Source organism: Amphibalanus amphitrite, unplaced genomic scaffold (assembly GCF_019059575.1).
Source record: "Amphibalanus amphitrite isolate SeventyFive unplaced genomic scaffold, NRLGWU_Aamphi_draft 000250F_arrow, whole genome shotgun sequence".
NCBI classification, from domain to species: domain Eukaryota; kingdom Metazoa; phylum Arthropoda; class Thecostraca; order Balanomorpha; family Balanidae; genus Amphibalanus; species Amphibalanus amphitrite.
In genome coordinates this window covers 378,491-396,353 of record NW_024881745.1, presented here as the reverse complement: position 1 = coordinate 396,353, position 17,863 = coordinate 378,491, and the positions used below count along the sequence as shown (strand labels likewise).

General features: G+C 48.9%; 2 protein-coding genes across 2 annotated transcripts; one reads left to right on the top strand and one right to left on the bottom strand.

The window, feature by feature from the left end:
- The first annotated feature begins 243 nt into the window (after positions 1-243).
- LOC122386398 (uncharacterized PE-PGRS family protein PE_PGRS3-like) lies at positions 244-2,094 on the top strand. The gene is made up of 2 exons (XM_043375567.1): positions 244-323; positions 588-2,094. The coding sequence occupies exon 2, from the start codon at positions 589-591 to the stop codon at positions 1,774-1,776; it is 1,188 nt and encodes a 395-aa protein (XP_043231502.1). The 5' UTR covers positions 244-323; position 588; the 3' UTR covers positions 1,777-2,094.
- Positions 2,095-7,751: 5,657 nt separating this feature from the next.
- On the bottom strand, positions 7,752-9,719 carry LOC122386408 (uncharacterized PE-PGRS family protein PE_PGRS54-like). Its single transcript, XM_043375583.1, has 2 exons — positions 9,424-9,719; positions 7,752-9,140 (listed from the first exon to the last, which is right to left on the bottom strand). The coding sequence occupies exon 2, from the start codon at positions 9,137-9,139 to the stop codon at positions 7,943-7,945; it is 1,197 nt and encodes a 398-aa protein (XP_043231518.1). The 5' UTR covers position 9,140; positions 9,424-9,719; the 3' UTR covers positions 7,752-7,942.
- Positions 9,720-17,863: the final 8,144 nt, after the last annotated feature.

Genomic DNA, 17,863 nt, shown 5'->3' with positions numbered 1-17,863 from the left:
ACGTCACTGCGCTAATTTCACTACGAGAAGGCAGCATTTACAGAGTTGGCACTTCCCATGAGACTGCGTAGTTTACCCACGAAGTCTGTTACCGTTGGAACATCATATATACCTTCAACATCCACCTGGAAACCGGCGCGGCGCATGGGATTCCCGGCTGGCGGGGAGCCGGCCGGACCGCACGCCAGAACTCAATACGTCATCACACCAACAGCTGACTGGGGTGGAGTACCTATATAAACCAGTCAGAGTCGGTGAATAGTATCATTCACACAGTATCATCCAGTGGTGATATTATAACAGCTCTAGCGAAAAGTTATCAGGTGAGCAAGGAAAAGTGCCTGTGGGCAAATGGCTGAAACCGGTCGACATTGCAGCTTGCTTTTTCACGTTGAACTGAAAATAGTAGAAACCTTACCGATGCTTGCATGCTTAGGTATATGCCTATAAAATAGAGCCGTAAAAAGGCAGCATCAAATGCCACCTTTCTGGGTTTATGAATGCTGATGTCTTGTTTGTATAACATAATATTACAACTCAATACTGCTTTTTTTGCAAATGGGACTGACATACATTAACTTTTTCAGGATGTTCCGCAAAGTCTTCGTGGTTCTGGTTAGCCTGGCCTGCGCCCAGGCGCGGCCTCAGTGGCAGCAGGCGGTACCGCTGGTCCCCGGCTCGTCCGGCACGTCCAACAGCGGCATCACCAAGAGCGACACCGTCCTCCCGATCGGCGGCACGTCCAACGTGGTCCAGCACCAGTCCGCCACCGGAGGACAGGCTTCCAAAGGCGGCTTCAACGTCGGCTCTGCCTCCGGCAACACCCAGAGCCAGACGGGTCTCCTGGGAACCAGCAGCTCGTCCAACACAGACGCCCAGTCTCAGCAGGGCTCCGTTCCAGGCTTTGGCAGCCTTGGAGGAGGTTTTGTCATGCCGTCTATCCCGATTATCCCTGGCTTCGGTCCCAGCAGCGCTCAGGGCCAGTCAGGCAGCAACATCGTGCAGGGGGAGACCATTGGACCTCACGGCGGCTCGACAAACATCGTCCAGCAACAGTCGGGCACCGGAGGACAGGCTTCCAACGGCGGCTTCAACGTCGGCACAGCCTCCGGCAACACCCAGAGCCAGACGGGTCTCATGGGGACCAGCAGCTCGTCCAACACGAACGCTCAGTCGCAGCAGGGCTCCGTCCCAGCTTTCGGCCATTTCGGAGGTGCAGGACTAATCCTTCCTTCCGTCCCGGCTCTCCCTGGTTTCGGCTCCGGCAGCGCTCAGGGTCAGGCTGGCAGCAGCATTGTCAGTAGCGATACCATTGGACCGTTCGGAGGCTCTTCCAATGTGGTCCAAATGCAGTCCGGCACCGGCGGTCAGGCGGCCAACGGCGGCGTCAACGTCGGCTCTGCCTCCAGCAACTCGCAGAACCTGATCACGCCGCACGGCACCAGCAGCTCGTCCAACACGGACGCCCAGTCGTCGCAGTTCACCAACCCCGCCCTGGCCGGTTTCGGAGGAGTCCCGGGCCTGCCAGTGATCCCCGGTCTTGGCCTCGGCTCGGCCACCGGTAACGCTGGCAGCCAACTGACCCAGGGCAAGACCACCGGACCGGACGGCAGCCAGACCACCGTCACCCAGCTGGGCTCTTCGGCCGGTGGCAGCGCCTCCAACGGCGGCAGCAGCGTCAACCAGGCCTCCGGCAGCACGTCCAGCATTGACGGCGTCTCTGGCTCGCAGACTCAGTCCAACCTGAACTCACAGTCCGTTCAGACCGGACGGTAGGAGCGCCTGCCGCTTGCTCAACTGTTTTATGATGTCATTTTTATCTACGAGATCTTTTGACATGAGAATGCCTATCAGGTTTCTGATGAAGGTGTGTGAGTGTAGTTAACTCGGACACTTGTGCCAGTGTTGTGTTATTGTTTTGCGTACGTGGCATGTACAACGATTTCGTGTTTCCAGTTAGTGATATCAAAGTTGATTATATGACATATAAATGTAATATTTATCGGTGACCCGGCTCCGTTTCCATCTATCTTCAGCTGTGGTTTCGCTCTGCAGCTTTAGGTATATTATCTCTGAAATATAAATACAAACAAAGGAATGCGACTGATCAGATCTTTTCATGCGGGTCCTCGAAAGCAGGAGAAGGAGACATCTGTGGAACATTGGACGGGAGACGTGACGATCGGGGTTTTCGCTAACCTAAATTATTGCCCTATTCGCCAGGTTTCCAGGCGCAATTATCGTTTGCAAAAAAAAAAATCAGCAACACTAAAATAAAAATAAAAAAGAGGACGAAAAACGCATAAGGACTAGGAGTGTGCGTTAACCAGGCTGCTTTAATCAAATAATTAAAACTGGTGCAACGGATGCGCGCAAGGTTGGGTGATGGGTCCGTGGTGTCATTCACAAGCACCGCTTAATCTGGCACCCGGGCCCAAAAACACCTTTTCATCCATTCTGAGTTTTTTTTAAAGAAAAGTTGTACTTACCACTGCTGCCAATTTCTTTACGGGATTTGTAAGATTGGTCACAGGAGGAACGATATTAGTACCTGCCTTTCTATTCTCGGGACAGACAAACCCCCTACCCTGCATGTAAGCTCGTCTGAAGCTCCCTGACACGGACTGGACGACAGCCTTCAGGTGACGTGGTAAGCTCCTCGAGGCAGGTTCACGTATATCGGAGTGACCGTTAGCAATGCTGGGTGACCTGTCCACGTGACGGTCTCAGCCGGCGCCTGACGCACCACCATGGCTGCACCCAGTCCCTCACTCATTCTTATAATCATTTAGGTTAAAGAGACTGAAAGAGCCTAACACTACAAAAAATAAAACACTGACCAGTTACAGATCAGACCAGGGGCGCGGGAACTACGTTCAGACTGGGGGGGGGGGGCACACCATAATAGAGATCAGCCTAGTGTACAGTGGGTCTATTTAAGATCTCCAGAGCCACCACGTGGCGCTACGGTCGGGGTAGGGCGAGTCCAAAAGCCGAGGGAAGTGAGGTCACCGGTCATTGTGGGGGAAGGAGGGAGGGGGAGTGACGCGGTATCACGGCGCATGGGGCGTGCGTAGCGCCGGGAGTCGGCCGCGGGCCGCCCGCCACTGCGCAGAGGCTGAGGGGAGGGGATGATGGTTGCGGGTGCGTTCACTCCGGTATGGTGGTATCCTGTTCATGTGGAACCAGCAAGAATGCGACTGAAGGGAATCATCTCAAACAAACGGGCAAGCGAGAGGCAGCGCCAGTTCCAGCCAAAATGCTGAACAATGATAATTGAAATCTAGGGCGTATTCATAGCATGCAACTATTCAGTTGATAGTTGCATGATGTCTAAGGTGTTTCTAAACTGTTATTTGAGTTTGATATTTTTTTCATTTGGCACGTTCAGTTTTGGTGGTTTTTATTGGATCGAAAGAATCAGAAAAGAAAAACGTTGAAATGACTCCAAAAAAAGACCAAAAATATTTTCTTCAAAATGAACTTAGCTTAACATTGATAAGCGATAATTTTTACTTTTTTTAACCCTCGCCGGCCGGGGGGGGGGCGGGTGCCGCCCCCCCCCCATAGGGTTTTTTCGCGATAGCTCCGAACACGCTGGCGATAGAAAGCTGACACTTGGCATACCTGACCTTTGATCCAAGCCGGATCTTTTGACACCAACCGCATCTTTGGGTCAGGTCAGGTCACTGATCTATGACGTCATAAGTGAACCTCTGCACGGTCTTTAGATGTCGCAACTTCGCAACGCCCTCACTGCCAGAGGAGATGTCACAGGGAAATGAAACTTGCAGGATCTAGTATCCATTATGAGTCCCACAACTTGTATATCTCGGATTTTTCCTAAAGGTCATATGAGGTCAGGTCATTTTCGTGACCTCACCATTATAAGTCAATGGGGAAAAATTCAAACTGCTATTCTGGCGCCGGGAACGATCTCCAACTATCTCAAGCACACAGAATCGTGATTTGATGCACTCCTTGCAAGGTTAGATGCGTCACTTTTGCAATGTTGACCTTGCGTGACGTCATTTATGACGTCATCAAGGTCATATTAGTTTTTCGTCAATAACTCTTGATCAAATTGAGCTAGCGAGTCGGCAAAGCCACCAATGGACTCAGGAAGACCTGCCGAATCGAATGATATGCGACATGACCTCTTTCGACCAACTTCGTGACCTGGGGGTGCTGACCTGACCTTGACCTGAGGTCAACACCCCAAATTGACCTGACCCAGACAAAAAGTATATCATTCGACGCGCCTGAGCGAGACGAACACGATGCTGCCAAAATCGGCGCTCTGCGGCCGTTTTTGCGAAGTTATTCACCAAAAACTGAACCGTACCTTGGGGCACTTGACCTGACCTCAGAGGTCACCGGTTGACCTGGGACCTTAAAATCGGGTACCAATCTCTGCGTCTCGTAACGGCGCACACGCTCGTTTTTTCCGCGACGCGCTAGCTCCACCAGGGGCGAAACGGCGAGGGGGGGGGGTCGTACCCGCCCCCCCCCCCTCGGCCGGCGCGTATGTAGAAAACCAATAGGTCCGGCGAGGGTTAAAAGATATTGGGGGAAAATATTGGGGAAAGATGTCATCGTGCTTGTCTGTGTTGCAGTAGAAGGAAAGGTTTTGGTTCGTGTCTAGATAAAACCAGACCCGGGAGTGGGGCTCGAACTCACGACATCGCATTTAGCTCACAGGTTACCCAACCTCAACGCTACGAGCACCTATCGGCCTGCGCAGCTTGCTCAGTGTTTCGGCTAAAGTTCGGCCAAAGTGTCTGACGTCTGTCAATGTCACAAGGCGAAACCCCAAGGTAAATGTCCGTTCCGGTAGCTCGGTCGGTAGAGCGTTAGACCAGGCCGTGTGATGAGAGCGCACGTCCCGGTTGTAAAAGTCCGGGTTCGAAACGCGACGTGTGCTTGACGTTTTGGAGCTTCCTAACGGGTATGGTTGTGGTTGGTGGCAGGCCGCTGCCAGGCTAAGTCAGTGAGGGGACCGGCCGTGCGCGGCTGTGTGCGCACGTTAAAATTTGGACTATAAATTCTGCCATAAACCAGGAATTGCTTGATCGGAGGGTAGAGGGCAGGGTCAGCGCAACAAGCTCAGCTTAGCGGGGACCTTGTGATTCCTTTCATTCAAAAGGTTCGGGCCAAATTTATATTAAAAAAGGGGAAGCCGAACCAGGCTGGGCCGGGCTGAACCCAGTTGGACCGGTGTCTTACACGCAATCATGGTCAGACAAAACAGAGGCTAATTTCGGGTCAAATATTTTTATTAACTGATCTTATTGTTTTTAGCTTACACGTATAATAACTTTGTTTTCAACTCGAGACTTCATGCAAAAAAAAAAAAAAAATGTGGCATTCGTCCACTTTTCCTCATCTTCTCTTAGCGACTTGATTTGACCTTGAAGGCCCATTACCAGAAACAAAATCACCTGCGTGATACTTATGTGCTAAAGGGCAAGAAACGCTACGCAAGAAACGCCAGCCGGTCAAAAAACTGGTAAACGATACGATCTTTCTAGTGCTTGAATTATATTCAATGGAAATTTTAGGAGACATAAATAATCTTAATCCTTATAGCCTGGGCGCTCGGAGCATTCGCTAGCATTCCATTGCCAGCTGCATTACCAACATCACATTTGCATTATCTTGGGTGCATCATAGTTGACAGAATGAGCCGGCCACAGCAAACCCATGCCTCATTATCCTTTCCTTCCAAGCAGCCAAGCTAACCGGTCGCCCGGCCCACCACCGCGATATGGAACAACGCTGGAGTGCGCCATTTGCCTGCGGCAGTGCCCCACCGCGCCGGGGCTGTTTGACAGGTCACCCGCACCGTGACCTCGCCAACTGTCCCCCCTCCGCCCACCTCCCCATCGGGCCCAGCTCGGTAGTGACCTCTCCTTGAATTTCACATGGACTCGACTGAGGCTCAACGCCATCTAGTAACGTCTGGAGATCCTTACTAGATCCACTGTACCTCCAAATCTAGCTTTCTCACCGGTTTTAGGAAACTTATTTTTCATCCCTTGGCTTTTTCAACAAAAAAGAAAACATTTGCAAAAAAAGTGTGGTATTCCGTCTCAAAGCTGTGGGGGCATCGCCCCCACGGCCCAAGAGTTGGGTGGGGGGAGGGGAAGCTGCCCCCACTGCCCCCCCCCCCCGGCTCCCGCGCCTATGGATCAGTCGCCAATCAGGGCTGCGCTGGGCCCTTGCTTCACACAATGACTACACACAATGGGACTCGCTTCTACACACCAGACGGGAGCGGAGCATTGTGCATTGATCTGAGATAAGGGAGCTGGAATATGGTAACAAAGATTTTGCTAGCTCGCATCCCACGGGCTCATAGTTCGAGGCCATTCACTTCGTCAAATGTCATTAAAATGAAAAATCACATATTTTAAATTTTTGTAGACGCCCAGTGCGATTACGGAATATGAATCTTCACCCTCGCATGTGTAGGGGGGTCGGATGGACCCCCCATGGTTTTTCGCGAATAACTCACGTAAAAAGCGGCCGATTGCGACGAAACTTTCAGTACCCTCGCATTCATCAATTTTACACCTACCCTGAAAATTTCATGACCCTGACCGAAATGACCTTTGACCTGTGACCTCTTTTCCGAGACCATGTTTGGCCGGAATCGCGATTTTGCGTATGTCGGCTCGCATTAGCCGCGCGTTTGCAAGCTTTTCGTGGTTTCAAACGTTCAAACATGTGATTTGATGTTGCTCCCATACATTAGGGTGGGTGTCAAGGTCACCTGAAGGTCAGGTCAGTTCATTGACCTGTGGTGACATCGGGTGACCTCGGTTCACTTTTTCGAGTTTTACATGTTTCTAGGCTAGTTTTTGGAGCTGAATTCGAATTTAGCAACCATTTGAACATTTACGAAGTAGTTTTGGTGACTTCGTAAAATGTTACGAAGCTGTCAGAGGCGGTTGGCACGTACTACGAATACCCGTCACGACGCCTACTGGTTGACCTGACCTGACCTGACTCGACCTGGTATAAATGCTTAAAGACATCATCTGTGATCAAAACTAACACAATATTCGTGATCAGCACCCCGAAAAACCGCATAGCAGCCACACTTTACGACTTTCTAACAGGTCCCGATTTTCCCGACTTTGGGTCATTGACCTGACCTGGAAGGCCAAACAATAACCTAGGACCTTAAAATTGGGTATCATCGGCTTCCTCTCGTCACGGGCAACACGCTCATTTTTTCCACGAAGCTCTAGCTAGATCAGGGGCCAAACGGCAAGGGGGGGGGGGTCCAACCGACCTCCCCCCTACACATTAGAAGCTGGCAAACGCCGCACACATGCGAGGGCTATACATCTCTTTTTCGACACAGGAATAATTTTTGTTCGAAGAGTGCAAGCTGAGTATTTCTGCTGATAAATCCAATTAGTTCACGCCGTTTATGAATTTCTAATTTGTGGCAACACCCCACGTCATGGAATCACCACAGATCAAAGTCTCACGTTTTGGGGCAAGTGTCAACACAGATCTTAGATCCTTGTTCTTGGCTGGTTGCAGAACTTGAGATAGTGTTTCCTGATTGTTCCGCGCGGGATTCCGTGGCATTACAAATCGCTTCCTGCAAATTGTCGAGGGAACTCCTGAGATCATATGTTCGCACACAGGCCCAGGCCCATGCATATGTCTGCTTATAGCTATCAAGTGGACTTGAAACATTCCTGATGACAACTTATGAATAAAACGAACCAAGCATTGACAGCATTATTGTATTTAGGGCATCAGCATCAGTGTCAAGCACAAAACAAACATCACACCAACACAAGTCACAAAAATCAACATGCTTGATTAACTGCGTGCAAATCCCAATGCTTATTAAAAAAAACAGTACTGGCAGAAATGGTCATGAACAATTTTCGGAGATAATGCATCCAATAATGAGAATTTACCGTCCGGTCTGAACGGACTGCGAGTTCAGGCTGGACTGGGTCTGCGAGCCAGAGACGCCGTCAATGCTGGACGTGCTGCCGGAGGCCTGGTTGACGCTGCTGCCGCCGTTGGAGGCGCTGCCACCGGCCGAAGAGCCCAGCTGGGTGACGGTGGTCTGGCTGCCGTCCGGTCCGGTGGTCTTGCCCTGGGTCAGTTGGCTGCCAGCGTTACCGGTGGCCGAGCCGAGGCCAAGACCGGGGATCACTGGCAGGCCCGGCAGGCCCGGGACTCCTCCGAAACCGGCCAGGGCGGAGTTGGTGAACTGCGACGACTGGGCGTCCGTGTTGGACGAGCTGCTGGTGCCGTGCGGCGTGATCAGGTTCTGCGAATTGCTGGATGCAGAGCCGACGTTGACGCCGCCGTTGGAGGCCTGGCCGCCGGTGCCGGACTGCATTTGGACCACATTGGAAGAGCCTCCGAACGGTCCAATGGTATCGCTACTGACAATGCTGCTGCCAGCCTGACCCTGAGCGCTGCCGGAGCCGAAACCAGGGAGAGCCGGGATGGAAGGAAGGATTAGTCCTGCACCTCCGAAATGGCCGAAAGCTGGGACGGAGCCCTGCTGCGACTGAGCGTTCGTGTTGGACGAGCTGCTGGTCCCCAGGAGACCCGTCTGGCTCTGGGTGTTGCCGGAGGCTGTGCCGACGTTGAAGCCGCCGTTGGAAGCCTGCCCTCCGGTGCCCGACTGTTGCTGGACGATGTTTGTCGAGCCGCCGTGAGTTCCGATGGTCTCCCCCTGCACGATGTTGCTGCCTGACTGGCCCTGAGCGCTGCTGGGACCGAAGCCAGGGATAACCGGGATAGACGGCATGACAAAACCTCCTCCAAGGCTGCCAAAGCCTGGAACGGAGCCTTGCTGGGACTGGGCGTCTGTGTTGGACGAGCTGCTGGTTCCCAGGAGACCCGTCTGGCTTTGGGTGTTGCCGGAGGCAGTGCCGACGTTGAAGCCGCCGTTGGAAGCCTGTCCTCCAGTGGCGGACTGGTGTTGGACCACGTTGGACGTGCCGCCGATCGGGAGGACGGTCTCGCTCTTGGTGATGCCGCTGTTGGACGTGCCGGACGAGCCGGGGACCAGCGGTACCGCCTGCTGCCACTGAGGCCGCGCCTGGGTGCAGGCCAGGCTAGCCAGGACTACAAACGCTGTGCGGAACATCCTGAAACAAACAACAGACGCGTGTTGCAAACTCACGTTACGTAGAATAAGCACACCAAGTGTATAGAACACAGGGAAGTGTAAAGATATAGCATATCGCACTACATAGCCAAATAAGATAAGTAATGATTCGGTATCTTGAGAAGCAATCACAAAAAATATTTGTCCATTTTAGGACAAACTCATTAGTATCATTAAAAAAAAAAACATTTGTCGATAGTCACTTGAGGCATATTTAAATGTATTAGGTGTAGATTATAATATAGTGATATTCATTGGCTTACCTGCAAAAGTTGCTTCTCCACAACAATACCACTGTTCAGTTTCCTTGTGAATGATACTGTTCGCCGACTCTGACTGGTTTATATACTCCACCCCAGTCAGCTGTCGGTGTGATGACGTATTGAATTATGGCGTGCGGTCCGGCCGGCTCCCCGCTAGCCGGGAATCCCATGCGCCGCGCAGGTTTCCAGGTGTAGGTAGGTGCATTGGTTCAGTAAACTTCACGGCGCCAGTTACCGTGAACGCTCAACGGCTGTGTCGTCACTTCGCGAACGCTGCGTCACGCTGAAAATGTCGCCTGCAATGTAAATGTTTGTAATTCCTACTACCAGTATAACGCCTTTTGGGGCGACTAACGGAGCGAGCGAGAGGGTGGGCCTTGCACGTGCGAAATTGCGAGGGGGTACCTCCAACTGCCTTGTGCACGGCACCCTACTAACTGGTCTCTAGCGATGTGACAAATTTGAGCACAATCGGCCCAGCCGTTCTCGAGATCTGGAAGCGGCACCCTGCACGTGCGCACGTGCAAAATGGGTCTTAACTGACTTGTGCACGGCACCCTACTAACTGCTCCGTAACCGTGTACCAAATTTGAGCGCAATCGGTCCAGCCGTTCTCGAGATCTGGAAACGACCCCTGCACGTGCGCACGTGCAGCAGCACCCCAACTCTGGCACATGGATATGCATTGCCTAGTGGGTGCCTACCTACATGCCAACTTTCAGCGCAATCGGCCCAGTAGTTACCGAGATATTGCAACTTCCTATTACAAAAGTGACACCTCTTCGTTTTGCACGTGGCAAGTGCATAAGGGGTCACCCACATGCATCGGGGATCGTCCAATACTCGGTAGAAGGAATGAAGCTACCCTACAAAAATTACCGCATGTAAATCAGTCAAGTGGTTGCTGAGATATAAGCGTCCCAGAATCGTGACCGCGGCCGGCCGTCCGGCCGGCCGCTCATACTAAGAAATTTCCGTTATTCTACGTAAGACTCCGCTCGCTTCGCTCGCTCCGTAATTATGGCGTTTCTCGCATTGCCTATGTTTAGAAAGACAATCTTCCGGTATGATAAAGTCAGATGTGGGAGCAGACACAACTTTGAGAACGATTGAAAATGAGTAAAAATATCGACAAGCGATGGCCCTCTGCCGCCCTGTAGCCGTAATCCGAAAGTAACGCAGTTATAGGGTAACTTACACCGAGTAACACCCCCTTTTTCTCATTTCCTGTGTCGGCACGTGCAATGATGGTCACTCATACGCATAGAGTGCAGTTCGATACCTGGATAGAAGGAAACCGAGAACAGATTATGCAATTCTCGATTGGCGAGGTTCAGCATCTCAAGATGAAGATGGTGGAACCTCGGCCAGCGCCGGTACTGATAATAATTTATCATTCAGGAAAAAAAAACTTTGTTTTGCGCTTCACTATAGAAACAAGTAAACGCAATGAAAAACAACATTTTTCCACATTGTGATATTGGTGAATTTAGTAACGTGTGATTATATATGACTTTTTCAAATGGACAGTGATATGAAAAGCCTAGAATGATATTTTGTTTTTAAGAAAAAAAAATGTATGAAGCTTGAAGTGCAATAAGCATGAACTCCTTATGATTTGTTTTGGGAGCGCAAAGTAGGATAATCGCATAGGCATTACCGAAAGCTCAAGAATTGCTAGGAAAGACATAATCACAGAAACCATAACCACATCCCACGGTACACTGAAAACTCCAAAAACAGGACGGAACTTTGCTCTTATGAGGTATTTACACCACAGTCATATCAGTCATGCGCTGACGTCGTAAATGATCCAGTGACGCAACCATTTCCAGTGTTTACACTACGAGTACCCGTCAGAGCTCGCCAGTCAGGAAAACACGCCAAACCGGTTTGTACGTCCAGATATAAACCACATAGACAATGCCTATGATCGTGGTGTATGACTAAACTATTTAGGCTGGAATACGCACGAGAATGGCTCATACATATGCACATTTCGCGTGCGCATATGTACGTAATACATTGCTGGGATGAGTCCATTGTAATATCCAATGCAAATTATTTCAATTACGCAATTTGATTCATCCGCTCACCCGAGCAGCAACTTATCATGTGTATTGGACAAAATAGGCCTGTAATATTGTTTCGGACCCTGATTGTGATTTGGTCATCGCATGACAAGATATGTGTAAAGGGGATGGGGTGGAGGCAATTGCACGCGCCCATCTTTAACCCGCGCCCCATGCTTGGGGAGGGGCTATTCATACCCCCTGTCGTTTTTTACGATAATTTCTAAACTGCTAAACAAAGCAACGCGAAACTTTCAGCGACTTTAGCTGCATCAATTTTACACATTGTATTAAAACATGAACTTCGTAGCTACCACAGATCGGCCGAAAATTACGTCAGAATGACGTCATGTTCAGCTGACTTCGACGCAAAACATTGCCATCTAGGTACAACAATTGCCTTTCAAGAACTCAGTTTTTGAGATGGATCCTTTTTTTGCATTAGAGGACTCAGAATACGATTTGCTATCAAACTGACAACATCTTGAACATCTATCAAACATCTTGAATTTCCAAACTTTTGAAAATTTTGAAAAGTATACAATTATGCATATTAAATTTCAAAATTTTTATTTTCATCTTTTTGCCATAATATTTTGACTTTTCGAAGAAAAAAAACGGAATATTCATGATAAAACACATGCCCATGAAATACTCTAGCAAGTTTTAGACGGATATCTTTAACCCTCGCCGGCATAGGGGGGGGGGGGTGATGCAACCCCCCCCCTAAGGTTTTTCGCGAATAACTCACGTAAAAAGCGGCCGATCGCGACGAAACTTTCAGTACCCTCGCATTGATCAATTTTACACCTACCCTGAAAATTTCATGACCCTGACCCAAATGACCTTTGACATGTGACCTCTTTTCCGACCTCTTTCCCTCTTTTCCGGAATCGCGATTCGGCGTATGTCGGCTCGCATTAGCCGCGCGTTTTCAACCTTTTCGTGATTTCAAACGTTCAAACATGTGATTTGATGTTGTTCCCATACATAAGGGTGGGTGTCAAGGTCACCTGAAGGTCAGGTCAGGTCATTGACCTTTGGTGACCTCGGGTGACCTCGGTTCACTTTTTCGAGTTTAACATGTTTCTGGGCTAGTTTTTGGAGCTGAATTCGAATTTAGCAACCACTTGAACATTTACGAAGTAGTTTTGCTGCCTTCGTAACATATTACGAAGCTGTCAGAGGCGGTTGACACGTATTACGAATACCCGTCACAACCCCTACCGGTTGACCTGACCTGACCTGACCCGACCTGGTCTAAATGCAGAGAAGACATCATCTCTGATCAAAACTAACACGATATTCGTGATCAGCACCCCGAAAAAAACCCTTAGCAGCCACGCTTTACGACTTTCTAACAGGTCCCGATTTTCCCGGTTTTCGGGTCATTAACCTGACCTAGAAGGTCACCCGATGACCTAGGACCTTAAAATTGGGTATCATCTGCTTCCTCTTGTGACGGGCAACACGCTCGTTTTTTTCCCGCGAAGCTCTAGCTCGATCAGGGGCCAAACGCGAGGGGGGGTCGTACCCTTGTGCCGTCGAAGGACGCAAAATGGCCTGTGCCGGCGAAGGTTAACCCTCGCCCTGGCAGGGGGGTCGATGCTACCCCCCCCCCTAAGGTTTTCGAAGATAGCGTAAAAACGGCGGCGCGCAGCGCCGCCAAATTTGGCACAGCCTATGCGGCAACCTTTTTACATATGAGCTGAAAATTTCAGGTCCGGATGGCCTTGGGTCAGGTCACCAGGTCAGAAAAACCGGTACAAGGTCATGGTCAAATTTCAATTTTCTTTTTGCACCTGTCCAACTCACAGTTTTCGAATGATTTCCTTCAAACTTTCAGGATGTGCTAAGTTCACCGAGTTGTATAACATATAGTTCGGGTTTTTAGAGGTCACTGACCTGAGGTCAGTTAGAGTTCATTACGTCGTAATGTTAAGCCTATGGGAAAATACTAAATTTGGAAAATACTGGAGATATTCGCTTCGTTCCATCACTTTTGTGCTTTGAAACCACAATACTTAACAGCAGGTCACTTGGTGCTTCTTTGTTTGGTGTAGTTATCCATGGGTCAGGTCAAATGAGGTCAACTGAGGTCAAATGACGTTTTTGCCAATAACTTGGCACATAATGACGCTAGAGCTTCAAAAATGATATCATTGTGTTCCTTGTGATCAGCCGAATCGAATGATATGCAATATGATGCAATTTGGTCAACTTGATTTTAATTTATAAATTTAAGTTTACTTAAAATTTAAGGAAAACTTAAAGTACACTTAAGCAAGCTAAAAAGTACATCATTCGACCCGCCTTGACGTGCTGAGTTCACTGGTGCTTTTCTTTTTGCTCTATCTCAATTAGATCAAACGTTATAAGCGAAAAACTTTTGACCTGTTTTTAGCGAAATTTTTACATTTATACCCCCCAAAACCCCCTAAATATTGACCTAGAGCAACCAAATTTGCACAGAGGCGAGAACTCCAGGGGGCCCACCTACCTACCAAATTTGGTGTTTCTAGGTGCCATAGGAGCCAATCGCGAGGGGGGGGTCGCATCGACCCCCTCCCCCCCCCCTGCCAGGCCGTGTTATGAAAAATGCCCTGCCAGGGCGAGGGTTAAAATAGCCAAGTTATACGCACTATAACACAAATTTCACTATCATGTTTTTCAAATCAATATTTCAGTACGTATTTGACATCGCACACCAATATAAATAGCACCGTCATGTTCCGGAGCTCAAACTGCATGCGTTAGACACTTTTTTGTTGTTGAACAATGTTAATTTTGAATTTTTCCTTATTTGACCTGAAAGTGGCCTGACCTCAGCTAAATTCAACTCAAAGTGACCTCGAATGACATAAACGACACCGATTTCGACCAGCATGGCCTAAACGGACCATAAAACATGTGTCAGTTGATCGATTTATGATAAAAGATTTACGTGATGACCTGACTCTGACCTGAAAATTAAAGCACAATTTTGATACCCTTAGGTGGTCTAAAGCATCTATTAACCCGGCCGGGCCCGGGGGTAATCCCAACCACCGCAGCCGGGGGGGGGGCGTTTTTCGCCCCCCCCCCTGTCTAACTCCGTAAATAAGGGAGCTACGGAAACAAAAGCGATAGCAAACGAAAGATCCTTACGAGACGATTCTAAAGCACCTAAATTTTTTGACCTCAGGTCAATTTTCAAGGTCAGAGGTCAAGGTCAAAAGCAAAAACCGGCACATGTGTAGTGATCTCAAAGTAAGCCTTCTAGAGGACGGCAGGCGGCATCAAACCGGCAAAACTGGGTGTCAAACAAAAGAAGAGAATCTGAGGATTCCGAAAATGTGCTCAAAATCAAAGGTCAAGGTCACGCTCAAAACTGTCCTCAAACTTGGCACTTTTTCGCACATCTTGCGTTCTAACTTTCAAAATGTTTTGAAATGTTTTGAGGCTTATCAGTTGCCTATTTGTGGTTCCTCTTACGATACAAGGCTGCTCAAAGGTCAAGGTCACTGAAGAGTATCCCTGCTAGAGGCTATTTCACTAATTCAAGTTAGTAATAATAAATAAGATATTTTGCCATCCGGAAGCTCTAAATGAAGGCTTAGAGGAAAATAGATGCCAGATTCGTGATCAGCGGGTACAAATCCATCATGAACGACCTTTCATGTGTCAAGGTCAACCAGAGGTCATTCGAGGTCACATGAGGTCAACATAAAACTTGACCTTTTCCGAACAAAATATATATCATTCGACGCGGCTTGACAAGGCGAATGCGATGGTACCACTGCTGTAGCTCTAGGACCATTTTTGTCGAAGTTATTTGCGAAAAACTAAAACCACATTTCGGGGTCGTTGACCTGACCTCTGACCTCAGGTCACCAAAACTATTTTTCTATTTTTCTCTAGGTCAAACGCTACACAACCGTGCTCGTAATTTGTCTTTATCTCTTAAACTCTATTTTTTAGCAGCTATTTGAAGTTTGCGTCTGTGACGCCGAAGTTTGCCGTGCAGGGGTCTAGAAAAATGGACCTTGTGACGTCATGAAGGGGGCTAGGTCCAAATTTTTTACTTCAGAAGATGTCAAATTGATGGGAGAAAAGGTACTGAAAGTTTCGCTTTCCTATTCCTAAGCGTTCGGGAGCTATCGCAAATATTCGCCAGGGGGGGGGCGAAAAACGCCCCCCCGGGCCCGCGAGGGTTAACAAGTGCGTAAACAAAAAATGAGCCTTATCTGACTTGTGCGTCGGCAGCCAGAGCCGAAAAGGTGAGCAAGCAAAGCATCGATAATTTATACTTTGACCTGACCTGTGACGTAATCGGTGACCTCGAGGTCAAGAAAATTAGGTTTCGCTGGGCAGTTTTTTACCGGAGCTATCAGACGCCGTTTGAATTTTGACAATTGGCCCAGTAGTTTCAGAGTTAGGAGGGGGTGGCTATGAATAGCTCCTCCCCCCCCCCCCCAGTAGCGCATATTATCCGCAGACCCCAGTGGGACGCGGCTTAACTCTGTACTTAAATCACCTACCTACAAGTGGTAAGCGGTGTTCTACATTTTTTGGGGGGGGGGGGGGGAATCCAGGCAACACTCTGGCGGTTCAAACATTGGCGAAGTAGGCATTGAAAGACTTTAATTGTTGATAAGGATGTTAATTTTTTTGCTGCCTTCCTGAATCGTGATTTTTGCGCTCCTTGCAAGGTCCAATCACCAATGCTTCACTTTGATTTTGTTGACCTTGCGTGACGTAATTTAGGTTATAAGAATTTTTCGTCAATAGCTCCCGATCAAATTGAGCTAGCGAGTCGGGATAGCCACCAAAGGACTCCTCAGATGCAGACCTGCCGGATCGAATGATATGCGACATGAACTTCGTGACTTCAACCAACTTCGTGACCTGGGGGCGCTGACCTGACCGTGACCCGAGGTCAACGCCTCGAATTGACCCCTATCGAACAAAAAGTAGGTATACCATTCGACGCACATCAGCGAGTCGAACACGATGATGCCCAAATCGCGGCTCTACGACTTTTTTTGCGAAATTATTTATGAAAAACTGCGCCCATACCTTGGGCCACTTTATCTGACCCCAGAGATCACCGGTTGACCTTTTCCGCGACGTTCTATCTCCATCAGGGGCGAAACGGCGAGGGGGTAGTCGTACCCACCAACGGCGCGCGTATTTGGCGCGTCCCCCCCCCCTCGGCCGGCGCGTACTTGGAAAACCAATAGGTGCAGCGAGTGTCAAAAACTAACAAACAATATCCGATATCCACCTTGTTGTCCGCCTTGTTGCGAACCGGGCGTTACAGGGATGGGAAGAGTTTTGGGGAGATATAGTGCATTTGTAGCAGAGAATTCAGTGGGTAGTGTCCAGTGCGCACAGTGCCACGGTATGTAGCGGCACATAGTGTATGTATATGTAGTATACGTATAGTGCGTATGGTTGGCGGCAGCGCCTTCCCCTCGTGAACAGAGGCTTGTTTCACTCGCGGCATGACTAACAACTGCAAGTTGGGGCAGTGTGACATGCGGAATAAGGTTTGAGTGCAAACATCGGTAACATATAAAACTATCAACCTTGATGAAGCACTCTAGCTGTATAAAGTTACAATTTTTAGATGGAAGGAAGGACGAAAGCAGCTGTGACGGCCTGAGCTTGTTGCTCCCATATTGACCCCCTGTCCCCGATCGGGAAATTCCAGCTGGCTACTTTGGGAAAGCCAAGGAGGGCAATGTTTAGCATGCCTCGTGTTGGCACATGACTGATTGCGGCCACCAAACTGCAGTTGCATTTACCAGCGACCGCAGACAATTCCTGTCTAGATTCTCGATCATAAAATGTCTGAAATTGTGGATCTGGCACCTGCGCTCTATCATTATCATTAGTCTGATGTCATGGATGGATTATCAGGCCTGGAAGGTCGTCGAAGACACTTATCATCTACCGACTTTGGTATATGTCGTTCATCGCGGTTCGGCATTAGGTATCTAATAAAAAGATTGCAATTCAAGGACGTAAAAAGTGGTGCAGCATAACGTGAGCTATAGGAATATGACAAATAGTTTTTTTTTTGTATGGTAAATAGGTGTATCTTTTATTGGGTATTACCACAGCCGTTTTCACGACGGGCTATCCGGTGAATGCACCTGATTTGACCAAATCTGCACCTAATCTCTTTTACAGCAAATATCTTCATGTTATGAAATCATTTCAGTGTTTTAATCGATGATGCTCTCTGATAATATGACAAAGCAGGCATAAAGCAATTAGTGCAACCCTAGCTGATAGCTGCTAAGAGACACACTGAACCTGATTTGACCAAGTCTGCACCTAATCTGTACCAGATATGCACCAAATGTGTACCAGATGGCCGT